This window comes from Aphidius gifuensis, linkage group LG1 (assembly GCF_014905175.1).
Source record: "Aphidius gifuensis isolate YNYX2018 linkage group LG1, ASM1490517v1, whole genome shotgun sequence".
NCBI lineage: Eukaryota > Metazoa > Arthropoda > Insecta > Hymenoptera > Braconidae > Aphidius > Aphidius gifuensis.
The window spans coordinates 6,157,335-6,183,287 of NC_057788.1; the positions used below are offsets into that span (position 1 = coordinate 6,157,335).

Genomic DNA, 25,953 nt, shown 5'->3' on the forward strand with positions numbered 1-25,953 from the left:
AATAAAAAACAATATAAATAAATTTGAATTTTTCGTGCCAAATCACCATTTTATTTATAGAGTTTGTTTATATACTTGTAGATGTCATAACAATCTAAAATCAATTCTGACATTTTGTCATTTTATAAACAAAAAAAAAAAAAATCACAATTGTCTATATATAAAAAAATTATAAAATAATAACCCAAATAATAATAATAAATATATAGTACTTTAAAAATATTATATCTTTATTTTAATTATTATTATGTTATTCAATTAAAAAGTCAAGTGTCATGACGTCACAATGATGGCGTTGCAAAGTAAATAAAGAAACGTCAAAACCGGCAGAGTTTATTTATTTTTGTTGTTGTCTGTGTTTTTGTTGTAAAAAATTAAAGTTAATTAAAATTATAATATTTTTATTATGCGTGTGTTAAAAAAAAAAAAATAGAATATAAATAAAAAATAGTTTAAAGTGGAAAAAAAAAAAATGGCAATAAAAAATTCAATTGAATATGAGATTATAAAAACCAGCTGTTAAATAATAATAAATACAAAATTGTCAGGTGGTTCCCCAAGGTTGTAATAATTATTAATAATTAAAATAAAAAAGTATAATATTTAAATACCTTAAAAATGGCTAATTACAATAATATTATCAAGGCCATTGAAACACTAAATTCATATGAAAAAAATGACAACACAAATGTACCAGATGATAAAACAAAAATAAAAACAGAAAAAATGTCATGTTGTACAACAATTGCAAATGGTATATGTTGTCAAACAGGAAAAGTAATAAAAAATTTTAGCCAAATATTGGGTATATCAATAAGAACATTATTACAATTATGTGATGATGATGAATCAGATGTTAGAATGATTGCTGATGAATGTTTAAATAGAATAATAAAATCAACATGTGATAATTATGCATTAAAAATACAATTTGAATTATACAATGAAATACATAAAAATGGTAGATCAAGAATTTTAAGATCAGCATTAAAAAGATTTGGTATATTAAGTCATACAATAAGACCAATAAAAGGACAAGTTTATATATCAAATTTAATACCATGTATTGTTGAAATATCAAAGAGACAAGAAGAAGAAATAATTGATACATTATCACAAACATTACCACTTATTCTTGATACACTTGGTCCAATAATGCGTGATAAACATGCAAAATTATTGCTAAAATCATTTTATCCAAATTTATCATCATCACAATCAATAATACGTAGAAATTCATCAAACATGATATTAACAACATGTTTACATTGTCGTAAACCACGTATTTATTTATTTTATGCATTACGATATTTAATTGATACAATTATTAATTTATCTGATATTAATAATGATGATAATGATGATAATATAAATCTTATTGTTGGTATATTGGGTTGTTTAAAAATTATAATACCACATATGGATAATGACAAACTTGAAAATGATCCAGAAACAGATACAATTGTTCATCGACTTGAATGTTTATTACAAATATATGAGCTATGTTTAAAATATATTCAATGGCATTCTCATCATAATGTTGTTAATGCTGCATTAGAAACATTAGCACAATTATTACGTTCACCAAATGAAGAATTAATTAATCAGCTGACTTCAATTAATGGACCAACTGGTGGTAGTAGAATTTTAGCATTTCAAAAAAATTTTAATACATCACCTAGTACTATTGTTGATAAAATTATTAAACAAGATGATGATGATGATGATGATGATAAATTAAATATTGGAACATTTAATGATGAAGATGTATCATTAAAATATTGCTGTAGATATATTGCATTGACATTTCTTTTAACTGGTAAACCTGGTGAATTAATAGCTGATAAATTATTTCGTGTAAGTGTTAAATCATTGTCATTAATTTGTCTTGCTAATGCAATAAGACTGTATCCAAATATATTAATGGAAACACTTGAAATAATTAATGAAGAAAATAAATTAAATGATAATGATAAACAAATGATGTGTGATATACTTTTATATGCAAATCATTCTGATCCACAATTACGTGGTAATGTTTCAACAATTATTTCATATTTTTTAAATGCAATTTATGTTCAGTATGAAGGTTCTTATTTGTGTTTAAATGAAACTATAAAAATAGATAATTTAATTGAGCTATTAATAAAAGGTTTAAAAGATGAATCATCATTAACATGTCGTCAAACTTTAATTTCATTAAATAGCTGTTCAACTTGTTTATTAGAATCTGAAGAATATAAAAATGGACTGAAATTAATTAATAATTTACTTCCACTTGTTAAAAATCAATATTTTCTTGTTAAAATAAGTTTAAGTCAAGTTATCAGTGAATTACCATTTACAACAATTAAATATCTTGATAATAATTTACAATTTCAAAATGAAGTACTTGAAATTTTAATGCAATTAATTGGTGATCAAGATCACAGAGTACGTAATTCAGCAAGTGAATCAATTGTTAAATTTGTTAAAACATCATTTATTGAAAAATATAAATATCATGACGAAAATACTGATAATGATAATGAAAATGACGATGAAATATTAAAAAAAACATCACAATATTTTGATGATTTTTTAAATCAAATAATTATGATTAATCCATTAGAAACAAGATTATATAAAAATTTAGATGATGATTTTTTTGTTAATAGTCTTGTTGAGCCATTTTTAATGTTCTACACTTTACCTAAAATAAAATTTAGCCAACAAAAACATCAACAACAACTTGAAAGTTGTCTAAAAATTATTGTAAATTTATTACATGATAAGCTAATAATAAATCCATCAAAATATCAATATTATGGTTGTTATGAAACGTTAAATAAATTGTCAAGTATATATTCAACAACATTATATCCTGATGCATGGGGTTGTCAAACAATACAAGTAGTATTGAATGATAATGATAATACAAAAATTAATTCAAGTAATCGTAATATTGTCAGTGAATTATCAAATATTGATATTGATTTTCCAGATAATTTAACATCAACAACAACAACAACTGGAAATCAGCTGTTTTCATTAACACTAAAATTATTATCATCAGATTCAGTTAGTTTAGATTTATCAATTCACAAACATATGTTATTATTTGCTGGTAATTTAATGTCTGGTATTGTATTAAAAAATTTAAAGCACATGGTTGATCAACAAACAAATGACACAGATACAAATACAAATAAAAAAATGTGGAATTTATTTATTGATACAGAATTAAATGCAAATATTGAAGCATTATTTATTCATATTATGAAAATAATAAATATATTTGTTCATGTTATTGATGAAAGACAAGTAACAACAATATCAACAAATAAAATTGGACTTATGTCATTACCATTAGCATCATCATTATCACCACGTAAAAAATTTCAAAATACAAAAAATAATGATGATAATAATAATCAAAATGAACAAAAAATAAAAGATAATAATAATAAAATTGAATTTAAAAATCCATTAAGTTCATCGTCATTTAAAAGTTCATCATTTAGTAAAGATATTATTGGCTCATTTAGTAATTCATCACATTATATGAAATTATATGAAATATTAAAAGCAGCAAATTTAAATTATAATTCAACATTAGATGCTGATGCAAGTCAAATGTATCTTGGTTTATTAAATTCTAGTCTTGAAGTATTATCACAAATATTAGAAATATCAAGTACATATGAAGCTAGAAAATTAGCTGAAGAAACATTGCATTATCTTGAAACAACATTATCATTATCACCAACAATAACAATACAATGTGTACGACAATTATTAAAATCATTATTTAGTACAAATTTATGTGCACGTTGGGATGAATTAGAAGAAATACGTAGTCCAGACAATTCAAATAAATTAAATAACAATAATAATGATGATATAAAAAAAGGTTTATATGAATATTGTTTTCAAAAACCAACAAAATATATAACAACAATGATTAAAAAAATTGGTAATAATTGTCGTCATAATGAATATGATAGTACATCAATAATAACAACAAATCGTATACGTCGTGATTCTGATCGTAAAATAGCAATTGCATTTAGATCATTTGCACGTTCAAATAATCAAAAAGTATTTTTTTCATCATTCATAAGAATATTTGAAACAATGGTTATTAAATCTTTAAATCGTTATACAACAACAAATTCAGTTAATATACAATGTCAAGTATTATTATTATTATCACAATTAGTAAAATTTCATGTTAATTATTGTCTTTTAGATACAGATAAAACATTTATTGATTTTGTACTTGGACAATTTCAATTTATTGAAGAATCACAAATACCAAATGTCGAGTTATTATTACCAAAAATATTTTGTTTTTTAGTTAATTTATCATATGAAAAATATCATACAAAGTTAATAATTGATTTACCAGAAATAATTAAATTATGTGATGGTTTAATGGCAAGTGAACAACCAGCATTAACACATTGTATACCAGCATTAATACCAGTTGTTGAAGATATATTTTTATCAAGAAATAAAATTAAGCCATCTGAACGTCAAGAATTAGATACAACACGTGAATATTTAATGTCAATGTTATTAAGACTTGTTGAACATCATTTAGTTATTGATTTATTATCACAATGTTTAGCTGAATCACGTCATGATGATGATGGTGAAGAAAAATGGCGTAAATGGTCAAGAATGACACTTGATTCAATAATACCAGCATTATCTGCTGGTAGAATTAGAATTGAATATGAAGAAGCAGCAATATCACTTATTAAATTATTTTCAGTTTTATCACCAATGGTATTACGTCCAGTTGATCCATTGTTAAAAATTTTATTCACTGTACCACCAACATTGGAACAATCAAGAGTTAAATTAGAACGTTGGATTGGAATGATAAATATTATATTATTGTCATTAATATCATATGCCAAAGAAGATGTTATGCTATCAAGATTAAATGAATTATGTGTTTATATGACTGAGCTTGTACTGACACTTGATTTACCACATACATTTACAATATATGATACAGCTGATCCATTAAATGCAACAAATTCTGAATTATCAACTTGTCGTTTATCACCAGAACAAATATTATCAATATTTTTATTTAGAGTTATTAATCATGTTGTTAAAAAAATAACACAACTTTTACATAATATTAATTATCGTGAAAAATTAAATAAATTACATCATGATATTTATCTTATTAAAGAGTTATCATTTTTTTTACAGCTATGTATTTATATGTTTGAATCTGGAAGTCATTGTAAAATTGCAAATGCAACTATTAAAATGATCAATGAAAATAGTGAATTTATACCAATTGAAGAATTAAATAATTTAATGTTAAAATTAGCTAAAAAAAATTGTCCAATATTGTCTATTCAATGGATATATTTATTAACATTAATTGGTTATAATAAGCAAAATTTTTGGTCAAATATTATGAACAATAAAACACATAATAATAATAACAAAGAAAATATTGATGAAAAAATTATACGACAATGTTCAATGATATTATTTTGTGATCATATTTATGAAAATATCAATGATACAGAATCATTAATATGTTTATTGGATAATCATGTTGAAGAGATAATAAATTTATCAAATGAATCACCAGTTCGTGATTTAGTAACAGTTGCAATTCATCGTGAATCAACGACAAGTCAACTGCTAATAAATGCAATAACAAAAAAGTGTTTAACACATCTAGAAAAACCAATATTTTTAAAAAAATTACTACGAACATTTGAAACAGCACATGACAGTCAAAGTGGAGCTATTATATTAATTTTAATTGAAAAATTAATTGACTCGTCTGATTCAACATTAACAAAAATAGCAAATAAAATAATAATTAAAAAAATTGAATATTTATTATCATCAAATCATGATATTGTACTGCAACAATTGACAAAAAATAATATAATAAATATAATGAAAATTTTAGAGTGTAAAAAAATTGAAAAAAACAATTTAATATTAATTGGAATGATAAATAATTTAGCAGCAACATTTTATGATTTATCACCAATTGAATTACAATATTGTCGACCATTTAATCCTGTGACAATAAAAAATATTGTATTTGATAAAAATTGGTTTTTATTAAAAATTCAAGAAGCTTGTTGTGGTAGTAGCATTGAAATAAGTGAAACAGCAAAACTATTATCATTTATTGATTTAACAATTGATGATTGTGATGATATATTAATGTCAAATGAATTTAATTTAGACGTATTAACTCATTGTATTAAATTTGGAGCACGTTTAACAATTGAAGAAAATATTAAAAATACATTATTTAAAAAAAGTAAAAATATTCAAGCAGTTAATGATGATGATGAAATAAATTTAAATTATTTATCAAATATATTTATATCATCAAAAAAATGTTTATCTTATCATGTTAAAAATATAATTGATTTAATTCCACAACCTCATGATGTATATGAGCCAATGAGAAATAATGAAAATGAAAATAAATATACATTGGAATTTAAAGAGTTAATGGAAAATAAAGTTTATTGGAAAAAATTATTTTCAATTATTCCAGCTGTTACACAATACATCAAGACACTTGTTGAATTTCAAGATAAAGATATAATATATAATTATGAAAAATTAGATGATGAATATTTTGCAAAATTTGCTGTATTATGTTTAGAAATAATTCACTGGATGATATATTCAGAAAAAATAAGAACGAGATATATAAAACAATGTGAATTAGAATTATGTTTAAATTGTTCAACACAAATACTTAAAAATGAAAATATTTGTCATGTATTTGGTAATGATAATAATTATAGTTTAGTTTGTTCAGCAGCAAATACACTAACAAAAATCATTGATTATTGGTCAAAAAATAAAAATTATAATTATTTAAAAAATCCAAAAGATGAAGAAGAACAATCACGTGGTTTAATTGGAGCATTAGAAAATGAAAAAACACATAATTATGCACGTGCATGTCTTCAAATGTCATCATTAATATGTTGGATAAAAAATACAGATGAAATATTTCATAATGATAATGATGATATGCCATATTTTATAAAAGATCCAACAAAAGCATTAATAATAATAGTAAGTCGTCAAGATTTAGTTAACTCATTTGTTTTAACACCACCACTTATTTGGAAACGTGGTTGGTCAATTGAAGGAAGTGGTCCAACACTTTGTCATTTTCCAATTTTATTATCAACTGGAGAAATAAATTATCTTCAAGATCTTGATATTCTTGAACAATTTATTTATAGAATAACACTACTTGGATGGACATCAAGGCCACAGTTTGAAGAAATTTGGATGGTATTACTTGCTGTATTAAATGATTCAATGGAAAAAAATTTAAATAATTCACAGTCAATAATATTTGCACTTGATGGAATATCAAAAATATTAACTGGTACATTAATTTTACCACAACCTGGTAATCCAGTTAATAGTATACCAATGCATAATTGTCGTGATCCACCATTATCATTACAAAAATCATCATGTAAAAAATTATATACTGTACAAGATTTAATATCATGGAAATATGAATGTTCCCGAGAAGAAATAATTAAAAAATCATATGTTAAAAATACATCAAGTGATTCAATTTATTTACAACATTTATTTACACGTGGTAATATGGAAAGAGACAATATAATTCATAGTTATGATAAATTTTCATACAGTCAACTATCAGTATTTTATTTATGGTCATCAACATCATTACATGAAGATAAATTATCAGCATCAGTTATTAAATTAAAAAATAAACGTTTAAAGCTATTAAAAAAATATACACTTGACTTGGATTCATGTATAAAATTTTTAATTGATTTATTAACAAGATGGATGCAAACAAATACAAATATAACAATAAAATTACTTGAAAATGTTATAAAATGTGTTATATCAATATCTGATTTGTTTATTGAAAGAGGACAATTTCAATGGATGTTTGATACATGCACAGATTTACAACGTTATCATTCATCTGATGCTGAAATATTACAACAGTATCTTATATTTGCTGTGTGTAAATCAGCAGCAGTATTAATACCACTTGATAGTCAATCATTAAATAAAATTAAAAAAGCTATTGATTGTGGTTTAAAGTCAAATTATTTACCATGTAAAATATCAACATTAAATGGAATATTATATTTATTACAAAGTGCTGTACAAACAAATTATGAAGAGACAATAAATGTTATACATCCATTGATATTTAAATATATACAAAATAATATTGATATTGATAAAAAACAGGCTAAACAACAACAAGGAAATATATTATCAAAAGATAATGATGAACATTATAGATTACTATGGGCTATTGTATTTTTTTTACTTGAACATACTGAAGATAATATATCAGATTCAGAACCACCAGCTGTATTAAAGCTAGCTTTAAATTTAGTAACAATTAATGATCATTCAATGACACTTTATCGTACAATAATACAAGGTCTAGAAAGACTTGTTGCAACAAAAAGTGTTGCTGGAAATATAACTGATCAAATTATTAGAATATCATTGGAACGAATTAAACATCAAAATTTATTAATAACAATTCCTGCATTGAGATTATTAATAACTTGTATGTATACTGAAAGTGCTGATAATTTTAATCAAAATAATAATGATGTTGATAAAATTCATGGTGATGATGATGATGAATTATTGAATGATATTGATCCAGAATTATTTATGAAAACAATTGAAAGAACATCAGTTATATTTGATAGAATTAAAAAAGGAAATAATTGTGAAGTTGAAATAATGTGTGCTGTATTATCAGTTATATTGGCTGATTTTTTTCCACCATTTGAAACATTAACAAAAGTTATTGGTGAATTTTTATCACCACAACAAACACATCAAAGATTATTGAGTAGTGTTGTATTTTCAGTATGTGAACGCGTTGCTGGCAATGCGAAACAATTAACATTATTACAAGATTGGGTTGTATTTAGTCTACCAAATTTTATTCAAAGTCTACCACTTGCTACATCAATATGGTGTTTATCATGTTTTTTTTTTGGTTCATCTACTAATAAATGGCTCAGAGCATTATTTCCATATGTACAATCGAGAATTGGAAAATACGAGTACGAGGATAAAGAATTATTTTTTATTGGAGCATCAGATTTTTATAAACAGGTAATTTTTTGTTATCAATTTTCAATTGTCATTAAATGGAAATTTAATCAGTTATTTATTTATTTTGTTTAGCTTTCAACTGAGGCACAGAGAAAAGCATTTATCGAAAGTTTTGAAGAAGCAGGAAAGGAGCCGGGTTCCTTATTCCGTGACATTGTTAATGCATTTTAATTATTGTCATATGACAACAATTAAATTTAATATTAAATTGTGTGAATTTTAAATTATTTTCTTTCTATTTGTTTAATAAAATTTTGATTATATTTAAGCTCAATAATAAAGACTATTTTTTTTTCAAATAGAAAAATTATTTAATAAATTATTAATAACATTATATCATGGTCTGTGTTTATCAAATTTTTTTTACAAATCACAGCATTTATTTTTTCTTTATCTCTAGATACTCCAAGATACCAAGTAAGTTATTTCTTTATGAAGATTAAGATGAAAAAATAAAAATATTGACTTGACAAAAAAAAAAAAAAAAAAAATCATTTTTTAATTAATCACTATGTAAATAGAGATTAAAGGAATGTTTGAGAAAAAAGTTGATATACCTAAGGTACTTGGCCAACAAAACTCGTCAAATTGACCCATGCGGAGAAAAGAGTGGAAAAATTTTCCCTCGTCGTCGATTTCGGAAGAATTTCTCCGCAGAAAATTCTTTCGAAGAAAATTCTGAGAAAAATATTCATACCTTTCTCCACTCATTTCTCCGCATGGGTCAATTTGGGAGAAACTCGGAGAAACCACGGAGAAATATTTGCACCAGATATCTGGCTTAGCTTCAACTTTGCCAACATCTTTATAATCTTTAATCTTAACATCTGGCTTAACTTCAACTATGCCAACATCTTTATGATCTTTTATCTTAACATCTGATTATCTAACAACAACAACAACGACCACTTTTGGACTTGATCAAATACAAAAAAAGTATATACTTTCTTGGTTGAATTTGTTCTTTGGAACAAAAGCCAAGTCCACCTGGGTGTTTGACCATTTACTTTGATTTACTTACTATCTTTCTATTTGATTTCTCCAAAATTTGGAGGCGAACGTTGCTCTCATAATATTTTTCTCATTTTTACTTATTATAAAAATACTGTCTTGGTTGAATTATAAATTCTTGAGACCTCAAGAATTTATAATTCAACTAAGACAGTATATTTTTTGCAAATTTAACAGTTATGTCCGTCATTTTGTGAAAATAAATAATATAATTATTATAATAAATTTTTCTTGTATTATTTCAATAAAAATATAGTGAGAATTAATTGTTAAATTATTAATAATAATACAGTCAGGTCAATTGTTGGTTGATATATAGCAGCCAATGATCCTCTAACAACAAGACAAACAGCTGGAGTCTGGACACCTGGATCCTCAATATATTATATAGTCAAGTAACTTGACTCAAGTTTATTGTTATTCTATTTATTTATTATCGACAAAAAAAAAAACAAAAAAGTTTGTATTCAATTTCAACAATATAATATCAATAATCTTTGCTCAAATATTTTATTTAAATATTTATTTATTCTAGATGATCAATCAAACTATCAAACTATCAATCAATGGTATCAAAGATACCACAATTATTTATTAAAAAATTAACTATAATGATAAAAGTAAATAACATTCATCATTTATTTCTATTAAATTATTTATAAATAATTTAAATTTCAAGTTGGGTAATTCATAACAAAGGGTAATTATTTATTAAATATTATTTTGATGCTTTTATTTTAATTATAACTGGAAGACAATGATACATCACACACATTTTTATTATTATTAAGATTAAGATATACAATTCCAATGTATACATTTTGACTATATAGATTTTAATATTGGAAGACATGATTTTTTATTTTAAATAATTTAATTATTATATAATTGATATATACGAGTGATATTAATTAATTGGGTAAATAGTATTCTCGTGAAATGTAATCAGTTTTTGGATTACTTCCATCAATTCCAAGTAGTTCTCCCATAAATGCAATATAAGTTATAGCAAGTCTAAGAGTTTCAATTCTTGATAATCTTTTTTCATATGCAAAAGTTGGTACCTAAATAAATTTATTATAAATTAATTGAATTAATAAACTAATTTATTATATTGATTAAATAAATAAAAACTATGAGTTACTTTTTTACGAAGTTTATCAAATGCTTCATTGAGATTAAACATTCTTCTTCTTTCACGAATATTTGCAGCTCTTCTTTGTGATACTGATGCAACTCGACGTCTTGGTTTTTTTGTTGTAGATGTTGGCTGATTTGGTAGTCGTGCATTTGGCGAGTACCGGCTATTTATTATTAACAAAAAAATAAAATAAACATACTGATGATTATTCAGCAAGATGATGGAAATAAAAAATTACCTCTGGTGTAAAAGAGCACAAGGTTGACGATATAGTCCATTGACATGGTCATTAACATGAGGATGAGACTGCGATGGTGTTGGATAAAGTACAGAGCTATCCCACATTGGATAAGAACCCATATCACCAGTCATATACTGTGACATATTGTCCGTAATTATTCACTCGTTCGGTACAACTTAATTAAAGGTAAAACTTCATTTATATATATTTAAAAGAAAATTAATTTCAATCTATTTTTTTACAATAGAAAAGCAACTGGCACTGATATTTAATTGCCATTTACTTTTCACAATAAATCATTGCATTTTATATTTTATTATAAGCTCTTTAAAAAACAATTAAAAAAACCAACACACTATCACTTTGATTATTGAGTTATTAATTAATTAATAATTGATTTTTAATTTTATTTCGTTGAAATATAAAGGATAAAAATAATGACATTTGACACTTGTAACTTATTGTTTAAAAAATATTTATCCTTGTTGATTTGTAGATGATTCAAAGATGAGTGAAAACACCCGAGATCATGGACCATGTCGTTGGATTTTGTGATGATAGTCTAGCTGAAAACTCCGCCCAGAAAATTTCACGATTCGCCAACTCAAACCATAAATTAACTCAAGCTATCCAGGGATTGGCTCCAATTTATCGAGGGGCAGTACACTTGCTCTAGACTCTCTTTACCAGCCTTTTCGAAAATACAAGGTATCACAAAATTATTTAATACAGAAACAAGTGAAATTTGATTATGTCATTTTATCATTATTTCATCGAAATTTAGAAATAACTTTTAATCTATTTTTCATTTATTTTATTTATCATTTTTCTAGATTTAAAATTCAATTAAAATTACTATTTCGACACAGTAATTCATGGTGCATAAACCCAATGAAAAATACTTGAAAGTTCACCAAAAGTTGATGAAAAAAATCAACTAATAACTACAAAATTTTCGTAATAGAAATTACTATGCTGCATGTAAATTTTATATTTAACTTTTTTCTTTTTTTTACTACTGATGGAAGAAGATGAAGTTAAAAATTAATAAGACCAAGACCATCAAGCCATCCAAAAATATTGATGCAATTTTAATAATAAGAGAGACAAAATTATGAAAAAAAAAAACTAAAATATATATTAAATAATATTTCGAAATTGATACAAATTCGATGCAGGGGTGAACTATGTATTGAATGAAATAATAGGGAAGATTCGAAGCATATTGTCATAACTATGAGGGGATTAAGAAGGGACAAACACGTGACGAATTTCTTGTTATTTGTTGTCAAATGATTGAATTAATTAAAGTCGTATTAGTAAAGTACTAAAGTGTAAAAATCAGTGGTGCACTTCCACAACGAATTGACTTTGTTATTAATTTTTATAAAAACATATTTTCATATATATATCATATGTTACATGTCCAACGTATTCATAAAATAATTACATATTAAATTATTATAGAAATTTCTATTTATTTATTTTTTGTTGAAATGTGAAAACTTTGCTTCGTATAAATTTGCTAAATTTTGAGATTGGATAATCCAGAGCGCGAAAATACACAAGCGCCGACGCTTGAAGCATTGATCCAAGGCGTCAGCTTGCATTTACGTTCATATAGAATATAGTTATATGCGACCCTTACCCCCTGCCCATCAAATTCATTTCAAAAAAATACATGAAACCATTTTTGTTTTATTTTTCTCTCTCCATTGTTTCAATTTCTTTTTTTTTTTTTGTTTTTTAAATATATTATTTTGACTTTATTCTTTGCTGACTATTGGACTTTTTTCATCTATATATATTTAGTAAACTTTTATGTAGCTTTAATAAAAAAATGTATTTAGCATAACAGATAGTATAATATATAGAAAAAAAAAAATTGTGGCCACCGTTCGTTTCGCTATTTACTCAGCAAGTGAGTCCCCTTTGTCATGCCAATCATACACTTAATTCAGCGTGTAAATGCTTCGACGAAAAAGGGGCAAAATCATTATACGATTATACAATTTATCTTTTAAGTAAATCAAAAGTATATTTTTAATACTTTTGTAAACCACAATAAATTTAACACTATATCATTTCTCCTGAGTTTTTAAAATAGTATAAAAATAAAAAAAATTAAAATTGGACGGTGTATCTATCGTGAATCTGTTGACTGCAGCATTTAGGGAAAAATATTTTGGGGAAGTGACATTGATGCCTCGTAATCGTGCACGTGTTCTGATCCAATTGTTATGATATTTTATTTGACTCTGACAGGACAAATGATCCATCAAGGCTTCATGTTATATATAAACTTTTTTTTTTTCATGAAATCATCCGAATCAAGCAGCTGATTATACTTAGAACTTTCCAAAAAAATAATAAAAAATAAAATAAAGGCTGAGGGTACATAGTAATCACTAATGAGGCATTTATTTTCATTTTTTTTTTTTTTTGATCATTTATTCATTTTTATTAATATAATACAAAGTTTATTTGATTCGACATTTACTGAACATCTAAAAATATATTTATCGAAATAATTTCTTTTTATTAAATATATTTTTTTTAAGTATTTGACATGATTATAATTATGTTCGTTGAAGCATTCTATGCATCTACATTGTTCCAGATAATTTTTATTAAACAAGTGATACAAAGCATCGAGCATTTTTTTTTTTTTTATAACAATAATTTTAAAACTATGGAATTCAAAGATATCTCACATTTAAAAACAAACCCGTATTTACTCCATATAAATATATATATTTTTTTTTGTTTATTTATAAAAAAAAATATAACAATTAATGCTGTTTTTTCTTTTTGAATTTTTATTTTATTTATCATCATTAACATTAAATCCAACAGTTATTTTTGAACTATCTTTTGCGACAGTAACTTTCATTGGTTCATCTAAATGTTCCATTGGTGATGATGATTTTAATATATTTTGTTCAACATTTTGTTTCCAATTATTTAAATCTTCACCAGTCATTGTTGAGAATGATCCCAATTGTGTTGTTGAAGCAGACATGTCATAAGAATAATCAGGTGTCATTGTTATTTTTGGTGCTTGTGAGCTTGATACACTCTGTGATCTTGATATTGGTTTATTTTTTTTTAAACTAGCTGAATCAAGATTACTCATTTTTGATTTTTTTGATGAATCACGATATTTGGACGGTGATGTTGGTTTTAATTTTTCCATTGATTGACTTGGATCAAGATTAGCTGATTTTATTCTAACATCATTTTCAGATATATCCATACTCTCAACTCGGAATCTAAATTAATAAAAATAAATACACAGTAAATTAAAATAAATAAATTAAATTATTTTTCATATTGATATTAATGTAAGACTGACCTTCCAATTTTTTTAAAGCTACTACTAGTATGTGGTGGCTGTTCAAAAATTGATTTAACATTTTGTTTATGTTGTTCTTCAGTTTGTCTGAGAGTCAATGTATGATCTTCATCCTCTTCAACATTGTCTTTACTCGGTGAGTCTTCTTTAACTTCACGTATAATTCCATCTTCATTGCTGTAGTAATCAGTGTATGAAATACTGCCACGCCCTTCACGACAATCTTGATCAATTGACATACAAAAATCTGACAAATTCATTTCTAAACAAGGAGCTGTTATTAATTTTCCTCCAGTAAATGATTGACTACCATCATTGCTTATAAGACTCATTGACATACTGCACTCTCCAGCAGATGTTGGTGCTGGTGATGATGGTTCAGATGATAAAAATGAAGCTGGTCCACTACTACTCCAGCCTAAGCCTTTAAAACAAATAAATTTGTTATTCATTTAAAAAAAAAAAAAAAAAACAATAATATAAATACATCAACTTGATGTAAATTTTAAATATTAATTATATTTAATTATTTTGTTTTTACTATTTGGACTTGTTGGTGAAAGAAGATTTTTCTGATCAGTTGATTGAGTAAATTTAACTGGCTCAAGATCAGGTGGATGAAAATCACGAATAATTTTTCCTTCAATAGCCAAATTTGCACCAAGATTACCAATTGAACAATTACCAGATGATGAAAATTTTGGTGGTGATGATGCAGGTGTACGAAATAGAGGAGCACTTGTCATCATTTCAAGAAAACAATCAAGTTGTCTCAATGACAATGCATTGTGTAAAGTTTCAAGTGGTCTTATTGGTGGTACACCTCCAAACCCTTCAATTGCTTTGATAAATAAAATAAAATTAAGCATAAATATTTAATAAAATAACTAATTTTTATTATTTTTATTTACCAGCAATAGCTGATGTATGAGGTGGTACCATATCCTTGAGATTTGGTGCTGATGATGACCCACTAATAACAGCTGTACTGAATAGACTGTTGGTTGATCCATTAAGCTTCTTGCTAACGTTGTATCCCAACCTCTTGAAATAACTCATCTGCCCTGAGATACTGTGACGATGGCGCCTTGCTGTGCATGTAGGATCAGGTTCAATGATGGTAGGTCGTGTGTCTGGAGACGATAAGGATCGTTTCGTATGGAAATTGGATAAGGAATTTGTCAATGATTTTAATTCAAATATGTGTTTGTTAATATCATTATCATTATCAATATTTATATTTAAATTATTACTATTATTATTAATGTTATGATTATTATAATTATTTTGATTATCGTGTTTGCAGGCATTATTACAACGATGATATTTTTTTTTCACGTAATAATTTGTGCTGTCATTATCTAAGGGATTGCTATTACACAGGGAAATACTATTGAAAGAATATGTGGCATGCATTATTGAATCAGATTCGGTTGCAATTATATCTGGACATGATAATTGACGTTTTATTACTTTAAACTTGGTATTATTATTATTGTAGTTCATTATTGATGAGGTGGGTCTTTTTAATAATTTATTTTTTTTATTGTAAATTTGGTAGTCACAAAAATCATTAGATTTGTTATTATTATTACTATTATTTTTGTTATTTTGAGTGATAATTTTATAGCAAGAACAATTGATAAATTTTCTTGACATTGAACGAGCAAAATATGTACGTAAATTTGTTTGTTCAGATGAACTTAAATTTTTACTTTGTATAATAAGTTCAGATATATTACAATTATAACATTGGCATCTAGTTGGACATGGTGATAAGGATTTGGAACGTTCATCATTGTCCAACTCACCATGTATTTCAGGAATTATCATTGAAACACTTGATTGTGAACGTTCATAACGTGTTGGTAATAGAAATATTGATTCATCAATTTGTTTTATTTCAATTTTTTTAGTTTTTGTTGATCCAATTGATGTATTATGATAAGTTACTAAATGTCCACGATTATCTTCAAGTGCTACTAATAATGACGATGGTAATTCTGGTGAACTAAGTGTGTGAGGTAAAACAACTGGTATTCCTAGTGCACTCCGAGACTGATTCAATTTTTGCAAATTGCGTGATTGGACTGAGAATATAATTTTCATATAGTGCAAATAATATTAATGTCAAATGAGTGTGTCACATGCAAGAATGATTTAGGATAGGAAAAGAAAAAAAAGAAAGAAGAGAAAGTGAAATAATAAATATAAAAATATATCCCATTACCAAATAATAAATAATTAAAATGTAGATGAGTAAAATAATTTAAAAAAGTAATTAATATACTCATTCGTTTAGTCAAATGTGATTAGTGTGATTATTGATTTTTAAAACACAGCCAAATGTCTTTGCATTTATCTATACTTGACCTATGTTTTTCAACTCTTGAAAGTTAAATTAAATCCAACTTTAAATAGACGAAAATAAATAAATAAATTACTTTGAATAGGTCAAATTTATATATATTCAAAAAGCAAAAGGAAAAAAAAAACCACTCATCACTCTTTTACTTGGCAAACGAACGAGTAAAATTCAGCCAAGCAATTATTTGGAAGATAAATAAAACAAGCGAGCCAAAGAAAAATGTAGCATTATCAAGCTGAGGAATAATTATTAAGGAAGTTGAAAATAATTTGTCAGTTTATTTAAATCAAGTCAGTTATTTTTAATTTTATAAATAGGATTTTTTTTAGGAGTGTTTGGAGTTAAATGTTCACTGGATGGATCACAAACTTTATACTGTTGTAATTTGTGGTCCAAACGGTGATAACATTTATTGATAGTATTAATATCCATGGTCTACCATTTGCACAATCATCACAGAACTTTGAGTTATCTCAAAAAGTTGAATTATAAAAAACATAAAAAGTAAATGGTAGAAGTATACATCAAGTTTAAAAATAAAAAACACTTTTGTATAAAAACTTGAATGTCATTTGTTTAAATAAGATAATAAAAATCAATTAGATTGTTTATAGGTAATGTAGATATATAAAAAGTTAATAAAAATAAATAAAAATTAAAAAAAAAAAAATTAAGTAAATGAAATCAGGGAACCGAGGGAACATACCTTCTTTATTTACAGCATCCAGACTCTGATACTGCTGCAGCTTATCTGCAGCTACAAAAAATGTGAGAAAAAAAAAAAAAGAAAAAAAAACACATTGCAACACGAGTTTCTTACGGATCCATAAAAATTTAATTGTAGTTTTTTTTTTGGGTATTATTTACTATTGATTACTATTTTTTTAAAAACTAAACGCGCTCAGTTTAAAAATCTGAACATAATTAATAGCATGGAAAGGATATCTGTATATTTTTTAATTATTTTTTTAAATAATCATGCAATAAAACACGCATTCTTATCAAAAAAAAAGTAAGCAAATTGTGTCAGAGCACACTGAACTTGGTATTATTGTTCATCAAACGATAAAATCGTCAAGGGAAAATCAAGAAAAAAAAATATATATCAAGAGCATACAAGTAGTACGTCAACATAAGTTAATAAATAAATAAATAATTCTATTATTATTTTATCTACTAATAAAATTGCTTGACGTAATAGTTGAATGCCTTGATCTTGCCATTGTAGATATATATCTGTATAATAATAAAAACAATGACTCACTCTTGTCAGGTTTATCTTGTCTTTGATGATCATAACTTCTTGCTCGTGGTTCACAACAAATACTAATAGCTTCACGTTCTCGTCTTTGACGTTGACTGGCAGCAAGTTGACTACCAAGTCTTGCTGCTTCATGACCAGCAACTGTCCTAGCACTAATTGGAATTGGTGCTGAACCTTGAAGAAAACCACTGTCATATGGTTCATCCATCATATTTGGCTCAAGATCCATCATGTCAATAGCACGACTTGTTGTTGGACTATTTAATATTGAATCACCAGTTTCAGTTTCAATAATTGGTGGTGATGAATCTGATGTTTGTGGTGGACTAATCATGTCATCTTCTAATACTCCTAATTCACTATCTTCTTCTTCAATTCTTGTACTACATTGTGAATTTGATTCTAAATTATGACTACTTTCATTACGTGAATGTGGTCGAAAACCAGGACCAGGTGGTAAATTTTTTTGTACACAACAATTAACACCAGGACTAAAATGTAATTCAACATGAAAACGTTCTTCACTACTTGGATCTTTTGTTGGATCTTCATATAGCATTACAACAATTTGTGACATATAATTTAATTCTGATACCATACTGACATATTCCATAGCACGTCGCCATTGTTCATCAGTAACAACATCAAGTAAACCACCATATCTTAAAACAGTTAACAATGAATGTACATGACTCTCTGATGTAAAATAAAGTCTTGTTCTAACATGTCGTCCAGGACTTGATACACCATGTGAATAACGTGGATTTAATCTATTAACTGTTTCTTCACCAGATTCTTCAATATTTCTTTGTAAATCAGCTCTTATTTTTTTTAATAATGGCGTACAAATACCTTGACCAATTGTTAATTTTTCTTGTACAGTTAAACCATATTCTTGTGGTATAACAATATCAGCAAGATATTTTGCATATACATATAATTCTTCAGCATGATCAAATTGTAATGTATGATTATTATGTTGAAGATCATATTTAATACAATCATAAATATCTGGTATTTTTGATATATCAAAACGTTTATTTTTAGTACAAAAATCTTTTTCAATTTTTCCCCAACGTCTACCCATTAATTCCCATGTTTCACCATGATAAAGTATAGCATCTTTTGTTTTTGGATCATCTTTTTTCATACGTACAATATCCATTAATTTATGAATTAATGTTTGTACATGTTGACAACATTTAACTGGATTTTTAACAAAATCAAGTGCATCATTAATACTTATTGCATTACTTGGATTTATTTTTTCTCTATCTTCAGCAGTAAAATCTTTATCTTGTTGTAAAAGTTCATGTAAACGTGTTTTAACCATATTTTGATATTTACTACTATCACAATCATTATCCAATAGACCATTTGTATTTGCACTCTTTACCATTTGTACTAATATTGGAGTTAATTCACCCTCTAATGCTAAAAGACCTTTTGCAAATGCTGCTGCTGTCATTTGTACTCTTCCTTCATCACTAGCATATATTTTTAAATCATGTCTAAAAGTACTGTGAAGCCGCAATAATCCAAGACCTTGAGCACCAGCATATTCACCTGTTTTTTTTTTTTTTTTTAAATACAAAATGATTATAATTTTTTTTTTTGTAATTTATATATCAATATAAAACATTACAAATATATTTATTATTGATCCAATCTTTCACATTTAAAAATCTACTTAATTTTTCTTTAAAATAATTAAACAATCCACTAGCTAATTTTTTTCAAAAGAATTTACACAAAAAAAAAAAAACATTACCGTGATTTGATAACATCTCTGAGTCGTCCTCTGAAATTAAAGCCAAAAGTAAAAAAAAAAAAAATATTCTTCGTATAGTTAATGAAATAATTATATATTTAAAAAACATCAGTAATGATTTCTATATTTGCATCAATGATTTTTTGATAGAAATGATTGATGTAGATGATTAAATGAAGAAAGTATGGATCAAGATAAAAAATAATAATTACATTCAACATGTCATTGAAATTAAATAAATAAAAAAAAATAATAAAAAAAAAAAATACGTAACATGACTTTTGAATGATGACAAAATTTCAACAACAAGTATCAATGACTATACATTGAACAATAAAAATTAAAAAGAAATTAAAGTAAATAATAATTTAAAAATAAAAATAAAAAAGCTGACTAGACGCATGATACGAACCACTAAGGTGTCTACCTTGACCACCAGGGTACATGCATCTAAAAATGCGACCCAATTCTTCAGCTTGTATTCTTCCAGCAGGCGTAAGTTCACCGCCCCATTTTAGTATCAACACCAGTGAAGGCTCACCAAGGCGATCTATTAATAAACAAAAAAAATTAACCAAATAATAATAATAATAATACATTCTTTTCTTCGTTTTAAATATAAATATACTGATTAAATTTATCTTTATGATTCTGATGAATTTAAAAATGTTCATTGCCAAATATATATTTAAAACAAAGAATCTAAATAAAAATTAAAATAAATAAGTTAAATTTATGAATAAAAATGAAAAATATTTTGCATACTGTGACTGTTACCGTCGTCAGATGAACTGCCTCTTGGTCTACCACGGGGTTGATATTTCATTTGTACTTTTCGATTAATACCCGAAAAATGTCCATACCTTAAAAATAATTAATAAAATATAGATTAAGATAATTAAATTTGGATAAAATAAATAAATGATAAACTTACATTTCAAGAACACTTTTAAGTTGTTCAAGTTTACCCTGTTTTTCTTCAAGTTCAGGACCAGCTGCACGATGTTGAATTTCCGTTAAAAGACTTCTAGCAGTATCCAAAATTTCTTGTAATTGTTTTGGACGTTTTAATTTAACATGTCCATGTTTATAGCCATCATATTTAGCAAATATTTCAAAAAATTTTGGATGACGTACTTCAACTTTCATTTTTTGTTTTGGTGTTCTATCACCGTGTCTTATAACAGCAACAACACATCTTAATTCCATCATTTTACCAAATGTCGTTGGAACAATTGGTGGATCATCAAGTTGAAATGGTACTGACCATGGTATATGTAAAGTTGGTGCTAATTCACGTAATATCATATTACCAAGTATTTTAGCACAATCATCATAATATTTATTTGAATTTTTAACAAAACTAAAACCATTAACATCACAAACAAATGATTTTCCATTTGCTCGGAGTAGATCAAAACCACATACAGTTTGTTTAAATGCTAAACATACTTTTCGACTTATTAATTTTTCAGCATTTGATAAAATAACTGGATAACGAATTTCTTTTCCTTCAGAATCACGTTCAACTTTACCATCAAGAGCTGGACTTTTTCTTGCTTCAGCATGAGCATAATCAGGACCAACAGTATATACTTTAACATCAGTACCGTCTGTTGGCATAAAATCTTCATAAATATAAGAACCAGTTTTTCGTACACGTGATTCAGGTGAATAAACACTGCTTCGACTACCAATCTAAAAAAAATAATTTAAATAAATTACATATTATTATTGCTTAATTTTAAATGTCATCATTTAAACTTGCCTTTCTGAAAAGTCGTTGACTACCACCACCAGCTGATGTTGGATAATATATGTAAATATTATGATCCTCAGCTGACACTGGTTTTTCTACAAATGGCTTATTGAAAGTTACTCCATTGACCTCCACGTGGTCCTCGGATTCCACTAACTCGTGGTCTGAAAGAGATTCTTAGTTCTTTGCTTGTCAAATTATTGAACATTCAACACATGATAATTATATAATTTAAAATAAAAAAAATTAAGCATACAAATTATTCAATATATCAAAACGAAAGTTTCTTTTTTTTTAATATATTAAAATGACCAAAAAAATTTAAATCTTACCACAAAATAATAATAGTAATAGTAAAAAGATAAGCATGAATTAGTTATTAAAAATTGAAATAATGATGAAGATTAAAACTTACGTTTTGGATCAGCAGAATCACGATCTAATACAGCATAACGTGGTATTTCAATACCCTCAGATTCTAAAATTGCATAAACACGTCTTCTATCCTGTAAGTTTATCTAAATTTACAATCAATCCAATTTTTTTTAAATTTTATTTAATTTTTTAAAATTATAATTAACAAATTTACCTGAATATCATATTGCATTGGAAGATTATTTATATTGAATGGATTACGAAGTTTAGCATAGCTTACGGCCTTGTCCAGTGGGAAGCCTTTGCTATGAAAACTTATAAGACAATCAACAATAGGCCACTCTTCAACAGGTTCCTAAATATTTAATTTAATTAAAAGAAGATAAAAAACAACAAAATAATAATATTTTCATTGATAAATATATAAAATTACCTTGAGTATAACATCTTCAGAAAAAACAATAACTTTAATATATTCAAATTCTTCAAGTCTTGTTAAAATTTCTTTCATTGGTTTACTTTGGGATTTTTTAGCCATGGCGCATATTCCCACCAGCACCTGTTTACCCTCGCCATCGAGGTCATTTTCTCCCATGAACCCATCATCGGTATCACACCCGTCCGACAGTTCGCCCTGAAATAATATTTATTTATCATTCAATTATTTATTATTTACAAACATGAAAAAAAATACATTCAAGTTGATGATGATGATGATGAAAATTAAATGGAAAAAAAAAGCAATCACATTAACACATTGTTTTATTATTAGCTAATAATTATTATAATTAAATATTAATTATTATTGCCAAGATGATGAAGACACATAAATATTATTTTGCAATAAATATTAAAAGAAACTTGCACGTGCTTTATTTTAAATTTATTGTATTTTTTTATTTTTATTTCAATTGGAATTGCAGCTATGAATTTATTAACTTAATTAAGTATTTGACCATGAAAATAAAACTACTACAATAATTCCGCATTACTAAATGTGTTTTTTTCTTTTTCTATTATTATTTTTTTTTTTTTTATCTAATATATATTTTCAAGTTGTAGATAATTAATTATTTATTTTTTTATTAATCTTACGAGGCAATCATCGCAGAAACAATAATCCTCTGAATCATCACTATTTTCTCCGTTTAAATTTTGTTTCCATTTTTTAATTCTCCACCAATCTTTCCACCAAATCCACTCCATTCCTTATCAATAATTTAATTAATAAATTAAAATTAAAACTCATTGAATTTATCACAATGATACTTTTTAAAATACACATATATAAATTAATTATCAAGAAACACCCACAAATAACATTACAATCTTTATTGTGCCACAGAAAATAATAAAAAATAATAAAATAAAAAAGCCACGTGACTCTATGTGAGATCACTTTAATATAATATATATCTAAAATTTAAATTGCGCAGCTGCAAAATTTACAGTGTGTTTAAAAATAAAAAGAAAATTATTTCGTTGATAAATTTTACTATTCAGAAATATAAAAAAACTATGATGTATATTTTTTTTGTAAAATTATTAATCATATAGCTGTTGGAGCTGGTGACTGACTGAATGATATCTAATCACAATTGCATTCTCCTCACTGACGTTGTTGTTCTTTTTAATTTTTCCCCCCACTTGTTTCCTCTTGCTTCAATCAATTTTTATACACACTGTTGTAATTAATACCTCGTGAGAGAATGAAAATTCAACATTTTTATTATACATTTACTTTTTTTTTTCCTTTATTTTTGTATAATTTTATCTAACAACTAATTGAATAAATAAATAACAAATCTATTCATCATATTATAAATTGTTTTGAAATATTATTTATATATTTGTTTTTTTTTTTTATTATCATTAAATATTTACCCTCAGTAATAATGTTCGATATGAATTTGAATAATAATAATTTCCCTGTGATCTATTATAATTTACTTTTATTATGTTGTTCATGTTTTAATGATAATCATAAAAATCATCAAGTCAAGTAACTTATTTTTTTTTTTCTATATATATTAAAGTATCAAGTGAATTTTGTTTTTAAGACAAAGTTTATCAAATGTGTGTTGATATCAACACAGGTAGTAGATAAGACATGAACTTTATCTTTTGGTATCTTTTTCGAGACACGAAATATCAAGTAACTGATTTAAAAATTGATAAAATCATTATTATTATTGAGGTGATATGCTAATTTAGTGTATTGTTAGAGACACAATAATTTATCAAATGATTTTTTTTTGACTAGTCACTTGTTATAATGCAGATGTATGCCATAATTTAATCAATAATTTTATTCAATTATTGATTGTCTAGTGTATATTAAATTAATCAATTGTAAATTTAATTTTTATTATATCTTTTTAATGGCTAATTATTAAAGATTATTGGATTCACCACTGTACCATGTCTTGTAGTGATTTTGTTAATTTTAATATCCATTCCCATAATGAAAATAACAGGTGACAATATTGCCACAAATACATTTAACGATTATTTTATATTTCGAATAAATTATTAATAATTATATATTAAGTATAAATAAATGCACAACTTTTTTTTCAGGTTAATTTTTAAATGAAAAATAAAAAAAACAAAAAAAAAAAATATATACTGTAAGTATCAAATGAAACGTCACAAGTATTTTTGGCAAAACAAATATTGTAATTTTAGAATATAAAAAAGAAGTAGAGTGCCAACAACCGGTGTATTTTTTTTTTGTTACTATATCATAATTTAAAAAATGAGTGTCAATGAGTGAGTTTATTGATTTGTTTATTTTATTAAAATTATAATAAACATACGTGATTTGATGACCTGTAGATAGAAGACGTTCCACTACCATCAAAATTTTGTTGAACTTGACCAAGTTCACCTACGTAAAACACTGGACGACTTGTGCTCCGTAAATCCTACATGAAAATTAATTATCAGTTGAATATATTCATCAAAATATTAATTAATTAACTACATTAATTATTTTTTTATCCATTAAATTACCTGATAGCCATGTTCCAGTTCAGTATACGACATGTCAGGCTGGCTTTCATTGATGACACTGTGATTGTCTCAATAAATATAATAACATCAAATATATATTTGTTTTGTTTAACTAAAAAAAACAATAATAAATAAACACAATGAAAATCCAATTACTTAAATTATCTTATAGATATCATTTTAAGCAGAACAAAATCAATACGCATGAACAACATATATTTTTTTAAGGAAACAAAAAAAAACATCACTTCCAGCATAAAAAAATTATTAAAAAAAATATTTACCTTGGACTTGTTTAATGACAGAAATATAAGCACTTGTAAAAAAAGTATGTCAAATTTTTTATTATTATTTAATAACTGTGTAAAATTCAAAATTACAAACAAATAATTAAAAAAAAAACACGAATATTATGTTGCTTTATGATTCACACGATTTTTTGTCTTATTCATTATTATTGTTGTTTATTATTGTTATTATAAATAATAATAACAACAACAATTATT

General features: G+C 25.4%; 3 protein-coding genes across 30 annotated transcripts; 1 reads left to right on the top strand and 2 right to left on the bottom strand.

Moving 5' to 3' along the window:
* Nucleotides 1–618: 618 nt before the first annotated feature.
* On the top strand, nucleotides 619–9,479 carry LOC122847347 (huntingtin). Its single transcript, XM_044144920.1, has 2 exons — nucleotides 619–9,147; nucleotides 9,220–9,479. The coding sequence occupies exons 1-2, from the start codon at nucleotides 619–621 to the stop codon at nucleotides 9,316–9,318; spliced, it is 8,628 nt and encodes a 2,875-aa protein (XP_044000855.1). The 3' UTR covers nucleotides 9,319–9,479.
* Nucleotides 9,480–10,894: 1,415 nt separating this feature from the next.
* LOC122847348 (protein Fer3-like) lies at nucleotides 10,895–11,902 on the bottom strand. Its single transcript, XM_044144921.1, has 3 exons — nucleotides 11,538–11,902; nucleotides 11,303–11,462; nucleotides 10,895–11,222 (listed from the first exon to the last, which is right to left on the bottom strand). Exons 1-3 carry the CDS (start codon nucleotides 11,681–11,683, stop codon nucleotides 11,070–11,072), a joined length of 459 nt encoding a protein of 152 aa, XP_044000856.1. The 5' UTR covers nucleotides 11,684–11,902; the 3' UTR covers nucleotides 10,895–11,069.
* Nucleotides 11,903–14,339: 2,437 nt separating this feature from the next.
* On the bottom strand, nucleotides 14,340–25,937 carry LOC122847349 (inositol hexakisphosphate and diphosphoinositol-pentakisphosphate kinase 2). 28 transcript variants are annotated; one of them, XM_044144943.1, is made up of 17 exons: nucleotides 25,732–25,896; nucleotides 25,448–25,559; nucleotides 25,252–25,359; nucleotides 22,866–23,066; nucleotides 22,647–22,787; nucleotides 22,473–22,575; nucleotides 22,067–22,233; nucleotides 21,233–21,996; nucleotides 21,064–21,161; nucleotides 20,711–20,848; nucleotides 18,528–20,093; nucleotides 17,970–18,020; nucleotides 16,707–16,985; nucleotides 15,807–15,986; nucleotides 15,437–15,736; nucleotides 14,896–15,319; nucleotides 14,340–14,812 (listed from the first exon to the last, which is right to left on the bottom strand). In XM_044144943.1, the coding sequence occupies exons 2-17, from the start codon at nucleotides 25,478–25,480 to the stop codon at nucleotides 14,365–14,367; spliced, it is 5,001 nt and encodes a 1,666-aa protein (XP_044000878.1). In that variant the 5' UTR covers nucleotides 25,481–25,559; nucleotides 25,732–25,896; the 3' UTR covers nucleotides 14,340–14,364. The 28 variants fall into 28 exon arrangements, with proteins under 28 accessions (XP_044000878.1, XP_044000877.1, XP_044000869.1 ...); XM_044144942.1 differs by having other exon boundaries at nucleotides 15,807–16,028; XM_044144934.1 differs by having other exon boundaries at nucleotides 15,807–16,985; nucleotides 21,076–21,161; nucleotides 22,067–22,221; nucleotides 22,473–22,563; nucleotides 25,732–25,937.
* Nucleotides 25,938–25,953: the final 16 nt, after the last annotated feature.